Raw genomic sequence first — 24,930 nt, 5'->3', positions numbered from 1 at the left:
CTCTCACAAGTCACTACTAATTAAAATAATCTCCTTTCTTACTTTAACATGTAATGTTCTTCTCTCCCTTATCATCATTTCATTAACACTTTTATTCTTGTGAAATTTTCGCAATCAGGATTTGCAAGTTGTACTTTAAAGAAAAAAAGGCTGGTTCTAACGCAGCACGTGAAGATGCTGAAATGCAGATTGAGAGGTAAAAGGAATGAAAGGAAGGCAATGGGAATGAAGACACATCAGATGAGGCTCTGGAGAATGACAACTTCAATATCAGTGTGTTCAGCAGGGCAATTTTACATTGCACCCCCTCTCTGCCCCTGGGCAGTCACTGTCGGCTCCAGCACCTTATGACTTACAAATGAAGTACTGAATTGTATTACTAAGAGTGGTAAAGTGGTGCAGTGGTTAGTGCTACTGCCTCATGAATGTAGTATCTTACATAGGTGCGATTTCTGTTCCTAGCAACTGCTAACTAATTTGGCATGCACAAGTTTCTCTCCCATAAGGCATGCTTGTCATGTTGATTGATCATTCTAAAGTGGCCCAGCATGTGTATGGATCCTGAGATAGACTGGTTCCCATTCCAGGCCTGGTTTCTGTTCAGGGCCCAGTGACATGGATAGTCCTCAGATCCACTGCAACCGTGAACTGTATTAAGCAAGATTGAGAGAGTTATGTTTTGTTTTAAAAACAAGCACAATGCTTTGTCCCCGATCTTATTATAAAAATTACTCTACATGGTTCAAAAAATTGACAAAAAGTAAGCTAAAGGCTTACTTGAAATTGCTCTGAGAATGTGGTGGTACAATATTAGCCACAGGTGGCCTAGAGTCCTGGTGTTTGCACCACATACACACTGGGCAGGCTGTTCAGTCCTTCATTAGCTTCCATGATGGTGGGAAGTGTTTTTGATCAATGACACTAAGCTTACAGTTTTCACTATTATTTTTGTTTGAGAACTAACATTAATTTTGTCGAGTTTTGATTTCTGAATTATGCCCAGGGCTATCAAGAAGGCCTACGGGCCTGCACCCCTGATGTGAATTATGCAAAACAAAATGCTGGAATGTGTTTCTGACCAGTAGTGGCAATTACAGAATTCCATTATCTGATAAGCTAATGTTGCCTTCATTGAGGGAACTGATTGGCTCTTCTAATCCAAACACCGCTCATCAAATTATCTAAAAAGGCAACTGTCTGCTTCCTTGAATAATTTTTGATCATATTTATAAATGATCATATAATCAAGTGCGTCCTCTGAGCCGTCCATTTCTGTCCTTTGCTTACGGCGTTCAAACATGGCCCAACTCTTTATCTTTGTCCCCATCTTCCTGGGTGAATCTGGTTAGCTTTGCATTGCACAACCTCATAAGGCTTGTACTTGCAGTTTGTCAGAAACAGTGAGGGTGGAGATGACCAGCTCTTTTTATATCGAGTTGACCAAGCCTAAAGGCTTCCTTTTTGTTTTGACTTTATAGTCCATGCATGAGCTAAAGGAGACCTTTAGTGGAACAGTTCAGACAGGCCTTACTTTGATGGGCACACATGAACTGTGGCATTTTTAAAGTGAAAATTGTGGCAGCACCACAAAGACCTAGGATAGAGATGCTATCAGATGGTCAGAGTCATCCTGAGAAGCAGAAGGTGTGTGCATCTGAGAAAGACAGAGAGAGATAAGCAAGCACTTAAACAGCAGCACCTACAAGACCTGCTCTGCTGCCTAATTCCATTGGCCTGGGTATATGACCACTGGCAAGTCTCAGGAAGGATTGTGGCTTGGGTCCACTGATGGAGTTGTGGAAAGTGATTTTAGATGGTGTTGCCCTGACCCCATATGAGCAGTGAGAGGCAAAGTCATTTGTGTGAGTCTGTAGGTAGTGGACACAGCAGAAGAAAGATCATCGGAGCCAAAAGGAAGGAGCTGTGACAGATCAAAGCAGGGGCAGCAGCATCGGATGGCAGCCAAAGAAGAAGATGACTGCATCAATAAAACTCACTTGAGGAAGTAATGGAGGGATACTGCCCTTCACAATTTATTAGGCTTCTAGCACCAGCAATGATTAAATGTCAGCTGAAACATTCCATAAAAAAATCACACAAAATGAAGATCTATCAACATATTATTTTGTCAAACAGCACAACCAACAAAGGACAGTATTAAAAGAAGCCAGAAAGACAAATGAATATTAATACTGTAAGATTAGAACATACATTCTGAATGGGGAGTAGCAATTTATCATTTTTACCCAGATGGGAAGCCAGACTGGAAAGACAGGTGAGAATAGAAGTTTGTTTCCCGGTCAGTATGAAATAATGGATGGACCAGTAGAAGCCAGGAGTCGGGAGTAGTTCAATCCCCCATACGTCAGGTGGCAGTGATCCTCGCATGGGAACCCAGTGGCAACACCCGCAGGGGTGCTGGGGATATGGAGTCCGGAAGTGCAGCCCTGTTCCAATAGACTGTGCTGTTGGGGGAGGACCTCCTTACTATCATTATGACCCAGAAGTGCTTTCCTGAAGACGTGGAATGACCCCAGAAGCAGTCCCAGGCCCAGCATAAAAGGAAGCTCGCGGTCACACATGAATAAGATGGGAGACAACAGGCAACACTCAGTGGAGCAGAGAAGGAGGAGGAATTAGTGCTGTATTGCTCATTTGTTGTATTATTGTGGCTTACATCTGGAGAGGATTGTGGAAAGTGCCTTGAGAAAGAATAAAATGCCTTTATTTTATCCTAATAATGTGTGGTGTACTGCTGGACCTGTGGTTTGGGGCTTTCTGTCATCCTTTTGTGGTCACAATATATTTCCAATTTCCATTCAATGGGCAAAGTGCTACATTGTATTACAAAAAAGTTATTTTCATGGTTCATGATAATGATAACTGCACTAGTATAGCGAGATGTGCAACTCCACACATGCTTTAGAAATTAAACAATGGGACACCTTAAGTGGCTCTCTCCTTCAAGTTCCAAGACAACTGAAAATTTCAGGCTGCACATGTACACACATAAACAAACATATGGTGAGCCCGTTGTGTTCTTATGTCTTCAGATGATTGTGCTGGTCTCCTCTGTCCTGATATGTTGGAATAAAGAGGGAGAATGCTAATTGATCATTCCCTTTGTGACCAGTTTTTTAATGTATCTCTCATTGGTGGTTTTTTTTTTCCATCTTTTAAAACTTTTTTCCAGGTTGGACTGTGGAAGAGCCATGATGGCCATACAGCAGAGAGTGGCTGTTACTTGGCGAACAGGAGGTCCTTCACTCAAAAGTCCCACAGCCAGATGGACAACAAATGTCTGAAGAACTTACTCTGTGACATGGAGAAGATGCCCACCACTGGAAATGGCAAAATAGAAGAAGCAATGAAGTTCAATCAAGATCTAGAGAACGAGCTGAAGATGACCCGGGAAGCACTGAGGAACCTGGAAGAGTGCAACCGGAGCCTTAAGTGGGAGCAGGCTGAAATGAGGAAGAAGATAGAGGAAGCCAGAGAAGCGGTTCTCAGCAGTCTAAGCAAGGTCCGTGAGCTGGAAGTCAAGGCTCAGCAGGTCCCTACGCTGCAGCGGCATGTGGCACATCTGGAGTCTGAACTTGGCTATTACAGGTAACAGCTACTTGGGGGTAAGCTAATGTCTGTTGCCTCTTCCTGGCCCAATCAGATAGTGGACATTTACCTCAGTAACATTAGGAGTACATTTCTTTACCAGCTTCCAGTGGTGAAAAGTCATTCATAAATGGTTAAGGGCAAGCTAGCAGCAGACGCCAGGTAGTTATGCCAAGTTCTGCATTTCCTTGCAAACTTCCAGATCTTATTGTACAGGAAGAACCTCAAAGGAGGCAAAATGTTCTTTATTGAAAAACTGTTTCAGATTAGGTGTCCATTTCAGGTCAGCACTCCACCAGAAATTCATGTTTTTTTTTTTAAATAGAATTTAACAAGAGCAGCTGTGATGGTTGGTAACTGCACATGTAAAGCATTTCATAATAGTGGACCTTATCTACTAACACTGCCACTCACATTTGGCTCCAAGGTTAGCAATCCACCTAAGACTAGCCTCACATGTGGTGGTGGTGCAAGTCTGCAGTTCAGCTCCCTACCTCAGGGCCCAAGTTTGCTTGACGACTCTCTGGTTGGGTTACCTCTATGAAGGGGAAACTGAAGATGTACTAGAAGCTGGCACCATATCCCCCATTCTCTGTCCATTCCCTTAAGCCAAACTTAAATGTTTAGGGTGCCAGCAATTGAAGCTACCCACACTGTACCTCCTGTTCTTCATGATCGCTTAAGTGTGCTTGTGAAAAGCCCCTGCCACCTCTGTTTCTCCCTTTCATTTCCCAGAGAGCCGTCTGTTGAAGACGAGAAAGTCTTTTTTGTGTTCACGTGGGCTCATTCTCATGATAATGTCCCGGGACGTATTGTGTGGCTCCCTATTCACTCACGCTGAAAGCTTCCATCAGCTGTCAAGCGCCTCTTTTGCACTCTCCCAGTTTGCTGAATAACGTTTAGTAGCTCCCTTGCCATCTCCTAGCAACTGTGCGCTCAGCCAAAATCCTGATGATTGTTAATCAGAGTTTTAGCATGTTGGCGGGCTATTGTCAATTGCCAGCAGATACCGTGGGACTATTTGTCTTGTATGATGAGAGGCTCTGCTCTTTCCAGTAGGAAAAATACATTATTGCAAGGGTGAAGAGAAGAATAAAGCAGCAGGCTACCAGAATCAAACTGCCTCCAGCTTTGAAGATTGGTCCCTAGGCTACTAAAAACATGCAAGGCAGTTTTGTGAGGTTGGAAATGTTACATATTTCAGCCTTTGGACCCAGTAAGGCAGGTGTTGCCACACTCAAGCTACTTGTCAGTTAAACCAGGAGGTGCCATCTACTTCACTTCTATTTGCACCTGCCAGTTTAGTTTCCTAATACTAATTATGACGGTTCCCAGCACCACTGCCACCACCGCTTCTTTCTATGCCTAACAGCTGGTCACACCTTCATCTCTATATACCTACTAAGGATGCCTCTTTTCCAGGATGAGAAATAATGAATGAATGGGTCCCAAAGCCTTATGCTTGTTATCACTACAGTGGATCCTCCTCCTCCTGGTCCTAATGCTGACCATGTTAGTACTAACACTTTTGACACCTGCAGCACAGTGGTGTCTCAACTCCAAACAACACCCCACTGCCAGTCAGTGCGTTTCAATGTCGTGTGCTGTATAAATGTTACTTTAATGCCTAATCATGAGTCCCACCTTCGTAGATCCTACATACTACACGTGACAGTAATAACAGGGTCTTATAGCCTTCCTCTGATGCCAAATAATGGGTTTCATCTCTTTGTTTGCTAATGGACTAATGGGCCTTTGCTCAAAGTCTAGAAGATGGACCTGCAAAAGGCTTGTTTTTAATTTTTTGTTTCTTTGTTTTTTCTTTTATTATTGAAATTATTTTTTTAGGGAGTGAGTTTTTGAGTTGTGTTTTGAAAAAGCAATGGTAGACTATATGCATGTGAAAAATAATTCCCAATAAAGAAAAATGAGGACAAGTTGCTTTCACAATCAATTTAGGGTACTGATTCAAATAGTGGAAGTGTGTTTGCTGACTTGAAGCAAGTGGATGTATCTTGTCTTAAAGTGAAACACATTCATTTATTATTTCTCTTACCGAATTCTCATATTCCAGGTCCGGGTTACAATGGGTCTGAGCTTAAATGCTAGGCAGGAAACTGGATGCCAGTCCATCATAGGGCACAGCCACTCAGTCACACAGGGCTGGGTTACAGTGGGTCCCACCAGTCGGTGTAAGCCACATGTTTTTGGAACATGTCATGAATTGGTATCAGAGGAGAAAACTCACAAGAGTGCAAGAACAGGGCAGAAATGCCACACCGTTGGTATTTGAACCAAGGAACCTGATTCAGCAACATTAGCCACGAGCAGATTACGTTAAAAAGAAGAATCCTTCAATTATTTGGCTTTTTGCGGATTGAGTATACTGTATGTTCAGCACCTTAACCTTTCAGACTCTTGTTCTCATTGTGCATTAATAGCAGTAAGTGAAGGCTTATATATTGAAATGATTTTACCTCAGAAATGATACATCACATGCAGACTAAGCAGCAGGAGTTTGGCTTGGGGTCCATGGCAGCAGGACTGGCGCTGTTCCTTTCTGCCATCAGTGATTTCTGCCCGTCAGCTCCAAGGCGAGGTTTTACTCGACATATGCTGACTCCAGTGTCTGTTGAAAACTAGAGTCTTTCCAGGACTCTTGTCAGTATCAGCAGCAGCCACTAGCTACAATCACGAGTGCTGTCATGTCATAAAATAGAAGATAGTGCTTGATCTCTGGTTGCAGGGTGGAACCATTGTGTCATTCTGGGGAGCTTGTGGAGACTTGGCTATCGATGGTTTTGTTTGCAGGTTGCATACTGTGGTGTACTGCTGAATACAGTGACTGTCACTCCATCTTCTGATGCCTTCATGGAAGCATATATTAAATGAAAGATGGCATGCACCACAGGCGTGCAATTACAGTGCCAGCTGCTTTTGCTTTTTCAGGCCACAATCAGTGCTTTAACTTTTTGTTTTATTGCCTAAGTCGTTGCTTTCAAGCAGCTGGTTAAAAGAGGAAATTACAAAGTTTTCCCGAATGTAAATAAATATCAGCTTATTAATTGCGTAAACAGGGGGACGGAGGGAAAAATAAGGAATGCTGAAGATTCCTTTCATAGGAAGCAGAGAAGGCTGAGGGGCCTCCAAGAACTTCTTTCTCTCACCTTCCTAATTTGGAAATATCCAGCTGCCTCACAACATGTCATCCTAACGTTACGACCATCTGTTACGGGTTAGAAAAATGTAGGCAATCAAACACTATGCTTCATGGGTTCCAGAGCCAAGGGAGGGGTAGCAAAAAGAGATGAAACTGGAGGCCTGCCAGCAGATCTGCGGCTTAGTGGAGACAAATGCTGAATTTAACTGACGTCTCTTTCACTTTCATGCTTTTTCTTACTCTCTGAGGCAGAAGAGTGAGTCTCAGCCTTCACTACTCTCTTTTCAAGTCACAGATTTGGGGTTTCATTGGCATAACGCATGGAGTTGTGAATCTGGATCCAGTCTCAGTGTGATAATGTTCACATTTTGCAGTCATTGTCAAAAAGATGTGTGGGAGGAGGAGGAGGAGGAGACGTCATTTAGCCTAAGGGGCAGTATGGTGATCAGACTAGGCAGGAAATTGAGATACTGTATCAAACATCCTAGTCATCTGCCTTTTAACATTTCTGCTGTGTGCCTCACATATTAGTGATTGCCATTAACTGGCACGAAGAAATGAACGCACCAACTCTAGCAAAAGGTCTGCATGGGGAATTCTGCCATGTTGGGTTTCATTCCTTCAGGGTAGTATGCTTACTGTGCCCTTCATGGCATCTATCAAAGTGGGTGATGTTGTTGAGTCCCATGAAGAATTTTCTGCCAGTTGTGCTCTTTTGTAAACGGGTGTGAAAGAAGGGGCCATGAGGCCTTTAGTAATGACTCCAGTTATATCCCACAGTTGTGACAGACTGAGAGACTGAGGTCAGTGTGACATGAAAGCAAGTCTGCCTCTTTGACCTGGAGCTGGATGGGGGCTGGGTGTTTCCTTTTTTCCTTTCCATGGGTGGGCCTTTCCTAATCCAACTGATGCTGAGGCTTCCATACAAAACAATGACAAGAAAAACACGCAGCCATCTGGCAGCAAGAAGTCTTTGTTGTAAGCCAGGGTGCAAGCAAAATGTGTCATTCAGAAGGTGGGTGCCCTGTGCAGCTGATGGAAATTACACTCAAGAAGGAGAATAATCCCTGCCCATGGCCTTTGGCTCTGTGTCTCCAGTCACTGAAAAGCACTATATAGTCTGAAAACGTAGAATCTCTCACCGTTTCAACATTTGTGTCACCCAGATGTGTAAAAATACCATGAAAAGTGAGACTGTCATTTTAATGTAGACTCCATTAATGCATGCCAGATTATTTGAGAATGCTAGCTCAATATCTGGCACACTAGTATACTGAATGTGCCAACACTGTGTCTGTGTGCAGCACTTATGTAAGGGTGAGCAGTGAATGCTTGAAGTCTCCAGTCTCTGCCAGTTTTAGACTGGCATATTGGCTTTTGTTCTTGATATAGTTCCAGCATGTCTGCCTATGAGGCCATATTTTTCCCACTGTTGATGTTAGAGATTGTCGGTGTGTTTTTGTGTGTTTTGCACCCCCTTATTTTGGCACCTGTTTGAGTCTCTCCTGACTCCTTTGCTACGGAAGTATGTGTGCTTGCTCAGCTACCTCCTCTCCTAGCCCCAGCCACCACTAAAAAAGCTGTCTTTATGATCAGTGTGCCCTTGTCCAATGTGGGCAGAAAGCACCATTAACATAATGCTGCCAGTGGTTGCATTTGTTCCATAGCTGAAGACACAAAGGCCTCTGAATCAATGAGGGCAGCTTGGCGTCTCCCAGGAAACTCGGAGGCTCTTCAAATAAGTAACAGTCGGAGCCTCACTGACATTCTGAGAAGATGGCTACAGTCTGATAGGGTGCCAAGCAGCTCGTTGTTGCCATTCTAGAAACAATACTCACTTGCTAAAAGGGCTTCTGATTTAATTTAGCATATGTGCAGTGCAAGGCGAGATAGTTTGACCGTTGTGCATTGTAACAGTCCAAATACAGCTTGTTTGGGCTAACTACACTGAGCTCTTTGTCCCCTCAGAGCAGTGTGCTTTAGGCCTGTTCAGATGGTTTGCCCTGAACTAGCAGGTCGTTATGTCCTCCAGGAGAGCATGCTCAATTCTGAACACGTGCTTTGTTCTAGTGAGGCTGGCATCTGTGATCATATTCAATCAGGGCCCACCAGACCATGGCCTGCAGGTCACAACAGGTGTGCTGGGACTTTATTTTTGGCCTGATATGCATGTTCTAAAAGGGAAGTCTGTTTTACTTTACTAAATAACTCGCAACATTGCCTATCTAAGACAGGTAATAGAATACATTTCAGAATATTTGATATCTCTTTCCCTACATGTACCTTCAGAGCCGTTCTTCGGTATTCTTGTGTGTCTGATGCTCTTTTGACCGGCATGCCCTCTCTCAAGTGCATTAACATAAACCCTGTCATTTCAAGGTGCTTTGCTCATCTCCTGTCCACTGTTACACTTGCTGTCTCTGAAAGTGACTCTCAGCATGGCTTCTGTGCCTTTTTTATGCCTCGTGTGTCTCAAACTCACACACAAATTAAATTTCAGTGATGGACTAGACACAGAATTAGGCCTTGGCATCTTTTTTTTTTGTTTTTTTTATAGTAGACTAGCTGATTACCCAGTGGCTTCGCTCACTGAGTGCAAAGGAAAAAATAGAATGTAGTCTATAAATTATTAAACAGTAAAACATTAACATGTAAGAGGTAAAGATACATTGAGCAGTACTGGAGTGCTTTCGTGTAAAGTACATTTTAAAGGCGCTATAACACAACAGGTAAGTAGCACTAACAGCAGCTTAAATGTATTCAGATCATCTCTCGGTAGCAGATCCCTTGTGAAAGGCGCTACATGACTCCTGTGGTATAGAAATTAAATTTTCTATGTGATCCTTCAAATTTCTGCCTGACAACCTTGCACTACGTGCCTGTGATTTAAGAGAAAATTTATTCTGAGAAATGTGGACGCTGCCCTGCCGTGCTTAACGGGCAGAAGGTCCAAACAATTCCCAAGTCCAATACTTCACATGAAGAGGTCGGTACATCTTCTTAGATGTAAACCCTCCATCTTCTTAAAAGAATTTATCACAAAAGCAACCTTGAATGTTGCAGGGTTTTAGTGACCTGAACTTACCTTAAGGGACAGTAAGTAGTCGTGAAGCTCAATTTATAAAGAGAGTTTTGCTTCAATGGCGCCGATCACACTCATGTGCAATGATTTCCACTCTCCCAGGAGCTGACAGGGCACTCGAAGTGAAACAAACAGTGCGAGAAGAGAGGACGCCGCCCGAAACTGTGAAGCTCTCGACCCGGCAGAGCAGCCCGACATTCTGCGCCTCCGAGCGTCCACTTTGTTGTCACGACCCCTCGGTGTCATCTTCACAGCTCGGTGCAGTTAAAAAGTAGAAAGACGCAAAACTGTTTTCCTCATCTTTTCTACTATCAAGTACTGCCAATTAAAAAAGAGTTATAATGTGGAAGTTTCCGCGACAGTCACACGGACGAATAAATAAAACTCTGTCAGAACGCGCCTGCCGGCGGACAGCTCAGCACTGGAGTCCAGAGAGCGGAGCTGGGAGAGGGTGACACGGGGCACACTTCTATGGGATAGATCGGCGTGTTTGTGTTTACTTCTTTTTAATATTAGTAAAATAACTCTCACACAAATAATAACAATTCGTAAAGACGATATAAAAATGGCGTCCACAAACAAAGTGATTAGTTCCTGTATAATAATATGGTCAGTGGTCATACGTAATTTCCGTTTCGCGTGGTCATACGTAATTTCCGTTTCAAACGTGAAAAGAATTTTATATATATAGATTTAATTTGTAATACTCTTAAATTCCAACAGAGGTCAATATTTACAATCTACTTCTCCCAAAATTCATGAAGCAATTCACCTGACACACATCATAAATTCTGAAAACTAAGAGAGAGAGCGAGAGACGCGACATACATCCCTTAGCATAAGTAGCCCTCAGTGATCCATCCCAATCTGGATCTTGGAGTCTTTTCTCACCCTGTCGCCAGGTAATACTGTAACCCGCTACATTTAAGTGATTTTGCAGGATTTGTCAGAGCAGCAAAAGTTGAACATTTCAACACTGCAAGCGTTTAAATAAAAAAATACTCATCTTGCTGGAGTGTATTCCTGACTACAAAAGGTGTTCATTCATTTCTCCACTATAGTCTTATAAAACTTTAATGATCAGTTTTGACATAATCTAGAATGCAATAATAGACAGATGGAATCAGTATAAAAGGCAAAATGTCCTCCCTCTGCCCTGTTTGACCCAGAAGATTTGTGTGCTTCTTCTCTAGTCACTTTGGTGTTGACCCGTCTAGTTTGCTCTTCTCATGGATATGCAGTGGTCAACACCCTTTCCATACTTTGGAGTCTGTTTCATTTGAAACTTATATCTTCAGGTCAACAGTCATTCAGGCTCAGGTTCCAATGAAGAGCCCGCCTGGCGAGGAGAATGTTGGTGCAACGGATCTATCAAAGCGAGAATGCTGTCTGTCTACCCAGCAAGACCGGCGGTCCCCAACAGGCCATGCTGAAACATCTCCTGATGGTAGTAAGTATTTTTTCTTTACTCTGTGTTCTTAGCTGACATGGTCTTTGTGTAAGCAAGGGTAGTTACATCTGCGCTGATTTTGAAGTTAGTGGCCAAAGGAATTGTTTCGTAAACTTCACACACATCCACTTCACAACTTCTTTGCTAATGACTTTATGTCAAAGGCTTTGATCACAGATTTTAACAGGAAAGGGAAAGAGATCTTGGAGACAGAGAGTGGAAGGCACATGTCAAAAGAATTCTGAGTAAGCAACAGAGGCTGCTGTAACATATCCACTGACACCTCCAGAGTGTGTCTTCTCTGCACAAACGCAGAAGTCAAGTCAGGTGTACAGTAGGTGTAGGTAGGGACCAGTGAGAAACAGTAGGGGCAATTGCAACAGTCACTAATGAGTGCCATCTATGCAGTGGGTGAGCAGCTGTTCCGGTCAGTGGAAGGACAGGCCGCGTCTGATGAGGAGGAGGACAAGTGGATCGTGGAGCAACAGTCCCAGGTAGACAATGTCAGAAGAATCCTCAGCAAGCTGTCTTGCTGCCGAGACAGGTGAGGTTTCCTCTTTGGGAACGTAAACAGCTTGGTACTTTTTAAGTTTATAAGGTAAAAAAAATCCCCCCAGTGCCTTAGACATGGCCAATGGGACACTAGAAGAAATGTGAAACAAACCCTTCAAACAAATGATATGCTTACACTGTGTAGCTGATAATATTCCTGCTTATTGATGCACATCTGCAGATACTACACATACTGCATACAATGTTTGCCAGACTTGCCATTTTTAAAGAAGCTCACCTCCCCTTTTCATTTCATGAATTCTCTTCATATGTGAGACCCCCAGATGCACAGATACTGGTAAAAGAATTGTCTAGAACAGTGTTTCCCAAACTCGGTCCTGGGGACCCCAATTAAGTGAACTGATATTTCCCATGTTCTGTGTTTAGGGAACAATATAAAAATTAGAAAACTAAGTTTTCTAAAAAAAAAAATATTAAAATGTACCAAGCAGTTATATAAGAATGATGTATTTTTTTCGTTTTAACAGTATTTTCATCTTGATTTTCATTCTATGTTTCAAGGTGTTCTAATTGTTTAATGATTCCATTATTTAGTAATTAGTGTGTCTGACGCTAAAGCAGTTGCAGCCTTTGATTATTCCGTGTTATTTGCCTGGGGGTCTGCTCTGCTCGTTTTTAATTGTCATTAATAAGATACAACGCAGGGGAAAAACTGCACAGAGAAAGGGCAAACTATAATGAACTCAACAAAAGAGAGTTAAGCATTTAAATCTAGAGCAAAAGCAGAAATATTTCTAAATGTCCTATAAATGTAAAAATCATGCTGCTGTGCTTTTCTGAATGTCAAATAAAAGAAAAAAAATCCCAGCTAATTAAATGAGCTCAGTTGTTATCAGGTGTTGTCACTGATTAGGAATCTGGTAGGAACAAAAACCTGCAGCCACAGGGGCCCCCGGGACCGAGTTTGGGAAACACTGGTCTAGAACTGTGATTGTAATAACTCAAGTGAAACTGTAGACAAACAAGCTTATTATAGAGTATATAGTGCAAGGCCTTATCCTTTACATACATTTGAAAACAAAACCTTTCAGCTTCATTGTTAAACCACAACATGTTGATAAATTTCAGACTGAAGACAACAGACAACAAAGACATTGAGAGGATCACGTAGAGCCTATTGCTCTGAATAACTGTTGAGGCACGCTGAGGACAAATGCCTTTATTGCAGTGGGTGAGACTGAGTGCTACTGCCACCCGAAAACTTACTCAATGCAAGGTCACCATTTGCATTACTGATGGGGACATTTTTTGGTCATCATCAATCATGGAGTTCTGGGGACAATTGTCATTTTGTAACAATAGAATTCTTAGAATCTTTAAAAGCCAATGGACATGGTTTATTACAATAAGCTCATTTATTAATCTTGTTTACTGCAGCGGCACATTGCTAAGACTCTGATACCTCATAAGCTCCATACCATTGTTTTAAATTCTCCTGCTTGAGAAATGAAAAAATCTAAAGATGCACCATTTTGTATGTTCACATTTTAGGTATTAAATATCAAACCATCCATCCATTATCCAACCCGCTATATTCTAACTACAGGGTCACGGGGGTCTGCTGGAGCCAATCCCACCCAACACAGGGCGCAAGGCAGGAAACAAAACCCGGGCAGGGTGCCAGCCCACCGCAGAGAATATCAAACCATTTTAGCTGAAATGCAACATCATGTTGAACAAATACAAACAAGTGCTTTACTTCTTTAATATTTGTGTTATTCTACACCTCAGTGCTTCTTACTGGTTCTATAGCATCCTTTACATGGCCTGCTGTTTAAATGAAAATTCCTGCTATGGCTATAACTGTGAATGGGCAAATGAACACTAATCTATGGTAAAAATGAATTATTTTTAAATTTATTTCTGTTCTACTAAACACACCTCCTAGGCAATTAGGTATGTTTTACAGATTAGAATTAGACTTATGTGGGCCAAGACATTAAAACAAAACTACAGAGTTAAGCAAATTACCCACAAGAGGTTATCTCCTGAAAAACATATTAATTAAATAATAAAAAGAACATAGTTTATTATTTAGCAGGTGTAATTAAAGGAAACAATCCAAAGGAGAATCACAAAATAAGTAACAACCCAAGTGAGATAAGTAAAGGTAATAAAGAACAGAACAGAGCTAAGCCTGAATAAACTTAAACAAATAAAAAATATCAAAAAAAATAATGCAAAACAAACAAACAAAAAGAATTCATAAAATATCTGAAACCAGAATTTGAAACTCTATTACAATCTCTTAAGACAATATGGCTAAGAGTGGGCCTGTGGTATAGCAGGTCCACAGCTCTCTCAGCAAAGGCCAGTTAATTTTTCAATAAATGATCGCCGCGCTCGCGGCTTAGCGTGGTGGCTGTAGAGGATCTCGGGGCGATCTGCGGTGTGGGCGTTTCTCACATAGTGCACAGGTGAGGGACTGCCCACATCGGTGGATTGTTCCTGGGGCTGCTAATGTGCTGCAGCTGCTATGGCCCCTCTCAATATATAGAAGCGCGAGTTGGCTAGGAAGGGGAGAACAAAAGAATAGATAGAAAGAAGGACGGAGGTTGCTGGAGAGCGAGGAGCAGGAGAGGAGAGGAAAGGAGAGAAGAGAAGAGAAGAGAGAGGGAGAGCTGGTGCGAGTGGGCGAGCGAGCGCTCGCAGGCAGCTGTGTGGAAGCCTGGGTGTTAGGCCGACACCTGGGAGTCGTAGTAGTGGTCGCTCCCGCTGAGTGAGCATGTAGCGGGCGTGACCAATAAAGAAGAAAGACTATCCGTGTAAGGTCGGGAGGCTTGGTGGAGAAGTCCTTGGTGTGAACGTCCTGGTTACCAAAGATTCCAAGTCTCAGGCCTGGGATGAGTGCCAGACCGAAGCCAGGATTGGGAGGACTCCAGACCTGTGTAAAAGAACGGACAGCTGCAGAGAGAGCGTCTCACAAGCTGCAGGGCCCAGAAGGGATAAGCAGGTGAGATGCTAGTGTAGAAGAAGCACCAGGCATGTCATTGTATTTAGAGAGGACTGCTTCCAGCGTTGGTTCAACCTCGTTTTTTAAAGGATTGTTTTTGCATTGTTTTTAACCTCCACAGTTGTCTCTGTTTTAATGGATTATTTAATTGAAGACTTTTGAACTTAGGAATCACTGCACTTTAATTGAACACTTTGTTTTTGTTTGTTGACTATTTTAAATAAAAGCACTTTGCACTTTTTACATCATCCCCTTGCTATTGTTGCCTTACTGTCAAGCTCATCTCGGTTATAACTATCGACAGTGTTGGGTTCAAGGGCTCCCGAACAGCAGATGGGAGCATGGAGCTGAACCCGCATCGTCACAGGGCCACAGGCAAGGTAGGTAAAAACAAACAATGAATGAGACAGGAGTAGAGGCAGAGGTTTGATCCTGTGTCCTTGAACCTCAAGTGGTCAACATGAGTAGCTAACCTCAGTAATTATAGACAATTGGAGGTCAGCCCCTTAGTCTCAATCCAAAAAGAAAAGGCAGAGCTTTCGCAGGAATATGACATTTAGGCTTTTCATTCACATTTCTTCTAGTGTGCATTGGCCAAAACTGAAAGCCAATGGCCAAAATGTGTTTTCTTAGTTAAGTATGCACCTTATCAGCAAACTGTTTTGCAAAAGAAGTAAGTTTTACTTGAAAAACACTGATCTTATCTTTATGAAGGAGATCTCCCCATGGAGCCTTGTTGGTGTTTTTTACGTTTTCTGGTGCCTTCCATTTGGCAGATGCGAGGATAAAACAATGAAAAAGATGCTGTCATATTTCAAGGGCACAGAAAGTGATGGACACTTAAACCTTGTGGTGGAACTACTGGACCAAATGACCATGCTGACAAAACAGCTAGAGCAACAAGATAACGAGATGAAGAAAATGGAGGAAGCCATGAACCAGGTGGGTGTGCGTTTGCTGTTGAGTGGGGAAGAGTGACACTGAAGAGCATAGAAAGTCTTGAGTTAAAGACCCTGAAGAGAAAACCTGATAAGGTTGTGATTGACACATATTTTGGTCCTCAAATGCCTGGTCCAAAATCCTCGAGTCCAGACTTTGGAAGTTTAATAAAAAAATAATGTGACCCTGTTTGCTTGTGGGGAGATCTGCACATAAAAATTACCTCTGTGTCTTTCTGCTCAGATTAAAAGCACTTTGATCCAGGAGCAACAGCAGAAGATGAATGAGTCAGAGGTGCTTCAGACAGAGTTACAGATGCTGGAAACAGAGAGAGTACGTCTGTCACTGGTGGAGGAAAAGCTCTTGGATGTTCTTCAGTTGCTCCTGCAGCTCAGAGACCTGGTCAGTTCGGTACCCTTCCTGCTTGAGTGGAAAGTAAATTCACTTGTGTGGTTAATGGTCCAGGATCTAGGTTACTTAAAAAGATGAGCCTGGAATAACAGAGAAGATAAGAGAACTATTAAGTTAGTCAACAGTCAAGTCTAAAATACAGTCTGGATCAGTTGGGAAAAGTGACAGTAAGGTAGTGATGATCTTTGTTAACCTAGAAGGGAGAAGTAGAGGCCTGGCTGGTGAATAAAGCATCTCCCAAGTGGCCTACCCATTTTTAACCCAGTCAATCTAACACATCTAGGTCTAGAGTAAGCTTAACAGCAGGGTTTGTCCACCTTGCCTATCACACTAATGTGTCAGGTAAAACAGCAGTCCAAGATCCAGGTTTAGATTCTCTGTCAGTTCACCAGTCGGGTAGGAAGTGATTAGGAAGTGAGTTAGCGGATTGGCATGTCTACCCCGGCACCTCAAAGGCTCAGTCAATTTAAATGATGTGATTCTTACGCAGTTTTTACAGCACTGGAGTAATACTTAACTTTCTGTTTTCAAAGAACATCTCAAGGCGGTTGCTAGGCAAGATTTTACTGAGTACACTAGGATCCTGCAATGATCTTCAACATGGTAAGAACCTGTTGGTTAGCAAGAAAGATCTAGTTGAAGAAAAAAAAATCCAAGATAAACATCAGGAGAACTAAATATTGGTTTATGATTTGTGTTCTCCTCCAGGAAAATCTCATGTCCTCGAGGTTCTCAACACTCTTCAGAAGGAGTTGGCTGGTTGTGAGCTGTTTTCTGGGTCCACTCTGGAAAGGTCATCCAGCTGCCAGTCTTTGTCTAGTGCTCTCCTCATCTCGTGCTGATGATCTTTACTAACATTCCTTCATTAAAGTCACTACTGCTTAAACTGCACCACTGCTCAGAGAAACCATGAGCATTAGCAGTTTTCTCATCTGGTATATTGTGCTATTCTGCTCTCTCCACACCTTTCCTTATTGACCACAAAATCTTAGGAGGTTTAAATCTGAAACGCCGGAGGCATGAATTACTGCCAGTGTGCCAGGCAAGCCATCTGGAGATAGATTGGTACAGGTACCATCCCCTGGGGACTTTGCAGCTACATACTGGCACTGCGCCTTTGGACTTTTTATTGGGAATATGCGAGTCACCTGTACACATGCTAAGAAACGTCACTGCAATGACATTCTGGGATTGGACTCTATGAATATGATAGTGTGTATTATATCTACGTCCTGGGAGTTCTGTGCTGAAAGCACATGCTTCGATTGTGCACTGGAGTTTATGTGCTATTTTGGAAATGACCCTTATGGCCACTGAGTGACAGTCCAGAAGGGAGTGACCCAGTTTGTCCTTTATTTCCTGTGTGTGCCACTCTCATAGCCTGTCCTTGTTGCCTACAGAATGAGACACTAAAAGATGAAGGAGCAGAATTACTCTTCCTCACCGGATACATTTTCCACTAAAGATAAAGATAAACAAAATGGTCTGTTTTCCTTTTTTTTGTTTTAACTACCCAGCTCCGCCAGTAAAAGCCTATGGCTAAAAAGCCACTTCCTTCCTGTTCTGGGAACCAACATATTGATGAACAGCACAGCTCTGAGCTTCACAGAACATCTGGAGGAGAAGCAGCACAGAAGCTGAAACAGGTAGGAGAATTTCAGACTTGGGGTTGGGTTTATAGAACAGTTTTGTTCTAGTCGGAGAAAGGACACCATGTCTGTGCCCGGGTCAGAAAGGAGCATGCTGGGTGGTCTCTAAGGTGGCAGTAATTTTGCCTGAACAAAGAAGACATTTAATACTGCTCAGATATGTTCTTCTGTATGTAAGCATTTACAATAAGGCTTCTGTCCAGCCTCGTCACTCTTACTATACACTACTCCTCTGCTGTTAGGGCCACAGGCAACATCTTTAAAACAGTCATCCTGAAGTGCCCCATCTGATATTCTTGCGAAGGATAAAAACCTCTGGTTCTACTCCACTCCTGCTCACTTGTAGCGAATGGTGTAGTGAAAGTCGGATTGCCAGTGTAAAGCATTCATGCACAGCTTTTCCTCGACACGGTGTCTATCTGTTTATTTCACAGGTGTAGCAAGGGCCATCCCTTAAATGCATGCTGAATTGTGTATCTTCTGCATTAGAGTTGTATGCCTGCCACTAAGCTATTTTTAGTAGTGAAAATGGTTTTGCATATTATTATTTTGATATCCCACCACCCCTCCAAACATACCTGTAATAAAATATATATATATATATATATATTTGATAACTGTACCATGAATTTGTGGTAAGAAGTGACATCTTTGGATTTGGCAAACACTTTGAGAAGCACTACTCTAGTGGATGGAACCTAAACTGAGTCTTATATAGTTACTAGTGGAACAGGTTCAGGAATGTTAATTCATTTTGTTTTTATGTGTCACTTCTCAGGATGATCATGAAGGCCACTGTTGTTTGTAACATCCTGCTCTTCCTGCATACTTCAAGTTTCAGCATGTGCCCATCTCCTTGTATATGCACTCAGTATAGACATGGTGGTCTGCATGTGGACTGCAGCTCTCGCTTTTTGAAGAATGTGTACATGTCATTGCCAGAAAACACAGTGAGCCTGTCATTTCACAACAACATGCTGACCAACATCCGCCCTGGACAACTGGACAAACTTCACCACATTCAGACCCTGAACCTGTCTCAGAATCCCTGGAGTTGTGATTGCAACATTGCGTACCTCAAACATTGGATGGAGGACAATCCTAATGTGGTAGTGACTGGTGCCACCTGCCAGAGCCCACTTCACTGTCAGAGAATGCCCATCATTCACCTTACTGGCAATGAATTTGCCAGTTGTGGAGGCAGGCAGCATGTTGACTGTCAAGGATTCTTCGCTAATACTGTCATCATGTTGAGTCTGATGCTGCTGGTCATCATCCTGGTGGCATGGGCAGCTTCTGTTTCTAAAGGCTTGGCCTGGCAGGTGGCTACAAACCCTTACATATCTGAAGCTGATCTTCCCATGGGTTCTCGTGTCAGGCTGGCATCTTCTTAAAATAAACCATAAGCATTTATTCACTTGAATGTGTGAGTGTCTTCTTTGGGATGCTCCGAAAGGAGGCATTTGGGTAGAAAATGCTTCTTAGCACTTAGGCGTGTGTTGTTGGATTTCCTGTAGCATTAGCTGCTGGTGCCGCTACCTTGTACAAACGCTTATCTCAGGGAGACAGATGCATTCTGTCTCTGTCACATGACTGGGTTCAGACCGAGCAGCAACTTTTAAAAAATTTAACAGCAGAGAAAGCCACGGTACAGACATGCAGGCATGCTTCACTATTTACGCGTGTGAAAACACAAAGAAAAGACAGAGGTGAGTGTAAAGTGAGTGTAAAAAAACAACTCTAATTGCCTGATGCATTAGTCAGTAATGACTGGTGATTTACTATTAAAGAATCAATCTTGTATCTGGCTGCTATACAGCACTGAATCAACGGCAAAACGTTTTTGAGAAAGTAATCCGGTCACTTTAGGCACAATTAGCATAAAAGCAACACTATGCATGTAGAGGTAAGAGATTCATGTTGGTGGAGATGGCTCACAACTGCTTTAACTGTCATCTCAATACAGCACCACTGGAAGTTGGATTGCTAGGATCTAATGATGTGTGGGAAGCAGGCAGCACACAACAGAAATTGTTAACCACAATTATACAACAACATATCAAGGAGGCGAAAGAACTTATCTAAAGTTTCTGGGTTATAACGAAAAAAGAATGAAAGAGGTGTTAGAAATGGAGGACATGATAAGGACTGAAGGAAAAGGAAAGAGTAGCCGTGTCATGGGGAATATTAAAAACAATCATAGCTGGAAACAGGATATTTACATCATTTTTGATGAGAGGCAAACTTCAGTAAACCACTACAGCCAAACGGTGAAAGAAATTATAGAGTTTGAGAAGAGAGGAAATAACGGGCAGAGAAGATAGGACTGAAAACATAAAATGTTATTTACTTAGATTTACAAGAAGATGTTTGTCAGAGTGCCTCATGAGGCAGATTTGGTTCACTTTAAAGAAAAGTGATGGTGGGGGATATTTTAAGAAGGAACTGTAAGTAGATGAAAGGTGGAATTAAAACAGGCATTGATGAGTGGGAAGAGCAGAGGTAACTTATTGGGAAGAGGTCTTTATGGTGTTTTTATGAGGTCAGTGTACAGCAGTCTCTCCACTATTTTCAAATACATGTAATCATAATCCAGTTCAGTCATGCATTGTAGGGCTATTTCTTATTTATGTCTATTCATTTTTTTGGAAGTTGAGCAGGGTATCTTTGTTCACCAGAATGGTTGTTTTATATGGGGAGTTACCCCAATCCTTAAAAACCTGACTTGGACCCTTCCTTTCTCTCCAGTTACAGGCGTATCTCTCATCTTCCTTTTTTGGCTAAGGCGATGGAACATGTGGTTGCTACACAACTCCATGCTTTTCTTCTAGATAACACACTCTATGAGACTTTTCAGTCTGGCTTTCACACACAGCACAGCACTGAGACAGCTCTTCTCCGTGTAGTTAATGATCTTCTCCAGTCTGCAGACTGCAGTTTACTTAATATTCTCCCCCTTCTTGACTTAAGTGCAGCATTTGACACTGTTAATCATGAAATCCTCCCCTCATGTCTCTCCACTATGGGGATGTCTGGCTTAGTCCTTCAATGGCTCACATCAAATCTTTCTAATAGGCAACAGTTTGTCACACTCGGCCGATATAAATCCTTCACCTCACCTGTGTCGTGTGGTGTCCCTCAGGGTTCAGTCCTTGGGCCATTACTTTTTCAACTTTATATCCTTCCTTTGGGTCAGATTATTCGCAGACATGGCCTTAACCTCCACCGTTATGCAGACGATATGCAGTTATATCTTAGTACAGACCCCCCCTACAGATTCACCTCCCAGCACACTCACTGACTGTATCACTGATCTTAAGATATGGATGGAAAATAACTTTTTCAAACTTAATGCCAATAAAGCTGAAGTGTTACTGGCAGGCCCAAACTCTCTACTTGTACACTTGTCAAGCCTGTTGCTGTTATCAGAAATCTTAGTGTTTTGTTTGATTCATCACTTAACTTTGAGGTACACATTAGGTCTCTGTCCAAAATTTCATTCTATCATCTCCGTAACATTGCTCGTCTCTGTCCATTTTTGTTCTTTAATGATGCTCAAAGTCTGGTTCATTGTTTCATGATGTCTCATATTGATTACTGTAATTCACTCTTCATTGGCCTCCCTGCCAAATCTATACAGAAGCTGCAGTACATTCAGAACTCTGCAGCCAGAGTCCTCACCCACACAAAGTGTTCTGCTCACATCTCCCCTGTTCTCTCCCAGCTTCACTGGTTACCGGTTCCCTCAAGGATTAAATTGAAGATTCTGCTTCTCACCTTCAAAGCCCTACAGTACATAACCTTGCCCTCATCTACCCCACTCAGCTCCTAGCTCCTTACACTCCTTCTCGTTCTCTCAGGTCCTTGAGTAGTAATCTCCTTACTGTCCAACGCACCAGACTCTCCACCCTGGCAGGCAGGTCCTTCAATGTTACGGCCCCTCAACTCTGAAAGTCTCTTCCTCAGTCCCCCTGAGATTGCTCCTCTTTCTCATTTAAATCTCAACTCAAAACTTTCCTCTTCTATGAACTTTTGTCTTCTGTGTAAATTTTTTTTTTTTTTAAATCTGTATGTAAAGCGACCTTGGGTTTGTGAAAGGCGCTCTATAAATGCAACATATTATTATTATTTTGTATTCTTGATAATCAAGAAGATATTTAATACTGCTCAGATATGTTCTTCTGTATGTATGCATTTACAATAAGCCTTCTGTCCAGCCTCGTCACTCTTACTATACACTACTCCTCTGCTGTTAGGGCCACAGGCAACATCTTTAAAACAGTCATCCTGAAGTGCCCCATCTGATATTCTTGCGAAGGATAAAAACCTCTGGTTCTACTCCACTCCTGCTCACTTGTAGCGAATGGTGTAGTGAAAGTCGGATTGCCAGTGTAAAGCATTCATGCACAGCTTTTCCTCGACACGGTGTCTATCTGTTTATTTCACAGGTGTAGAAAGGGCCATCCCTTAAATGCATGCTGAATTACGTATCTTCTGCATTAGAGTTGTATGCCTGCCACTACACTATTTTTAGTGGTGAAAATGGTTTTGTATATTATTATTTGGATATCTCACCACTCCCCCAAACATACCTGTAATAAAAAAAAATATATATATATACAAGGTGTGGCAGGAAAGTAATGAGACTGGCAACACTGCAAGTGATCTGGCAACGCTGCGCTGTTGTCCTTGATAGAGCACGTGTATCAGTACCCTCCTATAGCTCAGTGTGAGTTTCAACTCCTTCCGTTAACTACGTGATTTTTGTGACTGCTATTAGCGAAGTTGTGTTTTTGGTTGTGCGTCACGCAAAATGGAACAGCGGAATTTGGAGCAACGTTGTGCCATTAAACGGCAAGTGTGACGTTTGAAAAGTTAACACAGGCCTATGGGGAACATTCTTTATCCCGAGCTCAAGTTTTTCACTGGCACAAATCATTTTTGGAAGGCAGAAAACACGTTGAAGATGAACACCGTTCAGGGAGGACTTCAACATCAAAAACCAATGTAAACATCGAACGTGTGAACACTCTTGTGAGATCAGACCGTCGTTTACCATTAAGAATGTTGAGTGAACAATTAAATTTGAACAGATTTACCGTTCATCAAATTTTGACTGAACATTTGCACATGCGAAAGGTCTGTGCCAAAATGGTGCCGAAAAACCTCACAATTGAGCAGAAGGACAATCGAAAAAACGCATTCCTGTGGTTCCCCAGCCCCCTTATTTACCTGACCTCAGTCCATGTGACTTTTTCCTAAACTGAAAAATGTCCTCAAAGGATGTCATTTCGGGACTTTGGAAAACATCCAAAAGAGTGTAACGGACATGCTGAAGACCATACCGGTTGAAAACTTCCAGCGCTGCTACCAACAGTGGGAACAACGTCTCCATCGGTGTGTAGCTGCCCAAGGGAACTACTTTGAAGGGGATAACATTGATGTTTGAAAAAAATAAAAACTTTGGTAAATAAAAAATCAGTCTCATTACTTTTCTGCCACAACTCGTATATTTGATAACTGTACCATGAATTTGTGGTAAGAAGTGACATCTTTGGATTTGGCAAACACTTTGAGAAGCACTACTCTACTGGATGGAACCTAAACTGAGTCTTATATAGTTACTAGTGGAACAGGTTCAGGAATGTTAATTCATTTTGTTTTTATGTGTCACTTCTCAGGATGATCATGAAGGCCACTGTTGTTTGTAACATCCTGCTCTTCCTGCATACTTCAAGTTTCAGCATGTGCCCATCTCCTTGTATATGCACTCAGTATAGACATGGTGGTCTGCATGTGGACTGCAGCTCTCGCTTTTTGAAGAATGTGTACATGTCATTGCCAGAAAACACAGTGAGCCTGTCATTTCACAACAACATGCTGACCAACATCCGCCCTGGACAACTGGACAAACTTCACCACATTCAGACCCTGAACCTGTCTCAGAATCCCTGGAGTTGTGATTGCAACATTGCGTACCTCAAACATTGGATAGAGGACAATCCTAATGTGGTAGTGACTGGTGCCACCTGCCAGAGCCCACTTCACTGTCAGAGAATGCCCATCATTCACCTTACTGGCAATGAATTTGCCAGTTGTGGAGGTAGGCAGCATGTTGACTGTCAAAGATTCTTCACTAATATTGTCATCTTGTTGAGTCTGATGCTGCTGGTCATCATCCTGGTGGCATGGGCAGCTTCTGTTTTTAAAGACTTGGCCTGGCAGGTGGCTACAAACCCTTACATATCTGAAGCTGATCTTCCCATGGGTTCTCGTGTCAGGCTGGCATCTTCTTAAAATAAACCATAAGCATTTATTCACTTGAATGTGTGAGTGTCTTCTTTGGGATGCTCCGAAAGGAGGCATTTGGGTAGAAAATGCTTCTTAGCACTTAGGCGTGTGTTGTTGGATTTCCTGTAGCATTAGTTGCTGGTGTCGCTGCCTTGTACAAACGCTTATCTCAGGGAGACAGATGCATTCTGTCTCTGTCACATGACTGGATTCAGACCGAGCAGCAACTTTTAAAAAATTTAACAGCAGAGAAAGCCACGGTACAGACATGCAGGCATGCTTCACTATTTACGCGTGTGAAAACACAAAGAAAAGACAGAGGTGAGTGTAAATTTGTATCAGGAATACTGTATGTACCTTGTACAGACACTAGACACACATTTTCTTCAAAAAAAAAAAAAAAACAACTCTAATTGCCTGATGCATTAGTCAGTAATGACTGGTGATTTACTATTAAAGAATCAATCTTGTATCTGGCTGCTATACAGCACTGAATCAACGGCAAAACGTTTTTGAGAATGTAATCTGGTCACTTTAGGCACAATTAGCATAAAAGCAACACTATGCATGTAGAGGTAAGAGATTCATGTTTGTGGAGATGGCTCACAACTGCTTTAACTGTCATCTCAATACATCACCACTGGAAGTTGGATTGCTAGGATCTAATGATGTGTGGGAAGCAGGCAGCACACAACAGAAATTGTTAACCACAATTATACAACAACATATCAAGGAGGCGAAAGAACTTATCTAAAGTTTCTGGGTTATAACGAAAAAAGAATGAAAGAGGTGTTAGAAATGGAGGACATGATA

At 42.3% G+C, this 24,930-nt stretch overlaps 3 protein-coding genes across 4 annotated transcripts in view; all 3 read left to right on the top strand.

Annotated features, from left to right (window-relative positions):
- efcc1 (EF-hand and coiled-coil domain containing 1) overlaps nt 1-24,930 on the top strand; it is a 43,537-nt gene that overhangs the window by 14,595 nt on the left and 4,012 nt on the right. Inside the window, exons 2-9 of one of the 2 annotated variants that reach the window (XM_039770912.1) lie at nt 3,194-3,609; nt 11,150-11,301; nt 11,710-11,845; nt 15,604-15,769; nt 16,010-16,168; nt 16,711-16,780; nt 16,886-17,823; nt 18,605-19,249. In XM_039770912.1, coding sequence (XP_039626846.1) covers nt 3,194-3,609; nt 11,150-11,301; nt 11,710-11,845; nt 15,604-15,769; nt 16,010-16,168; nt 16,711-16,780; nt 16,886-17,019 — 1,233 coding nt within the window. In that variant the 3' untranslated portion in view covers nt 17,020-17,823; nt 18,605-19,249. Of the gene's footprint in view, nt 1-3,193; nt 3,610-11,149; nt 11,302-11,709; nt 11,846-15,603; nt 15,770-16,009; nt 16,169-16,710; nt 16,781-16,885; nt 17,824-18,604; nt 19,250-24,930 lie in introns of those variants that run through there. The other variant, XM_039770913.1, reaches the window with a different exon arrangement.
- On the top strand, nt 18,606-19,220 carry LOC120540472 (platelet glycoprotein IX-like). The gene has a single exon (XM_039771309.1). It carries the CDS (start codon nt 18,606-18,608, stop codon nt 19,218-19,220), a length of 615 nt encoding a protein of 204 aa, XP_039627243.1.
- Nucleotides 23,308-24,152, top strand: LOC120540287 (platelet glycoprotein IX-like). The gene has a single exon (XM_039770917.1). It carries the CDS (start codon nt 23,509-23,511, stop codon nt 24,121-24,123), a length of 615 nt encoding a protein of 204 aa, XP_039626851.1. The 5' UTR covers nt 23,308-23,508; the 3' UTR covers nt 24,124-24,152.

Source organism: Polypterus senegalus, chromosome 12, assembly GCF_016835505.1.
Source record: "Polypterus senegalus isolate Bchr_013 chromosome 12, ASM1683550v1, whole genome shotgun sequence".
Taxonomy (NCBI): Eukaryota; Metazoa; Chordata; class Cladistia; order Polypteriformes; family Polypteridae; genus Polypterus; species Polypterus senegalus.
This window is presented reverse-complemented; position numbering and strand designations above follow the sequence as displayed.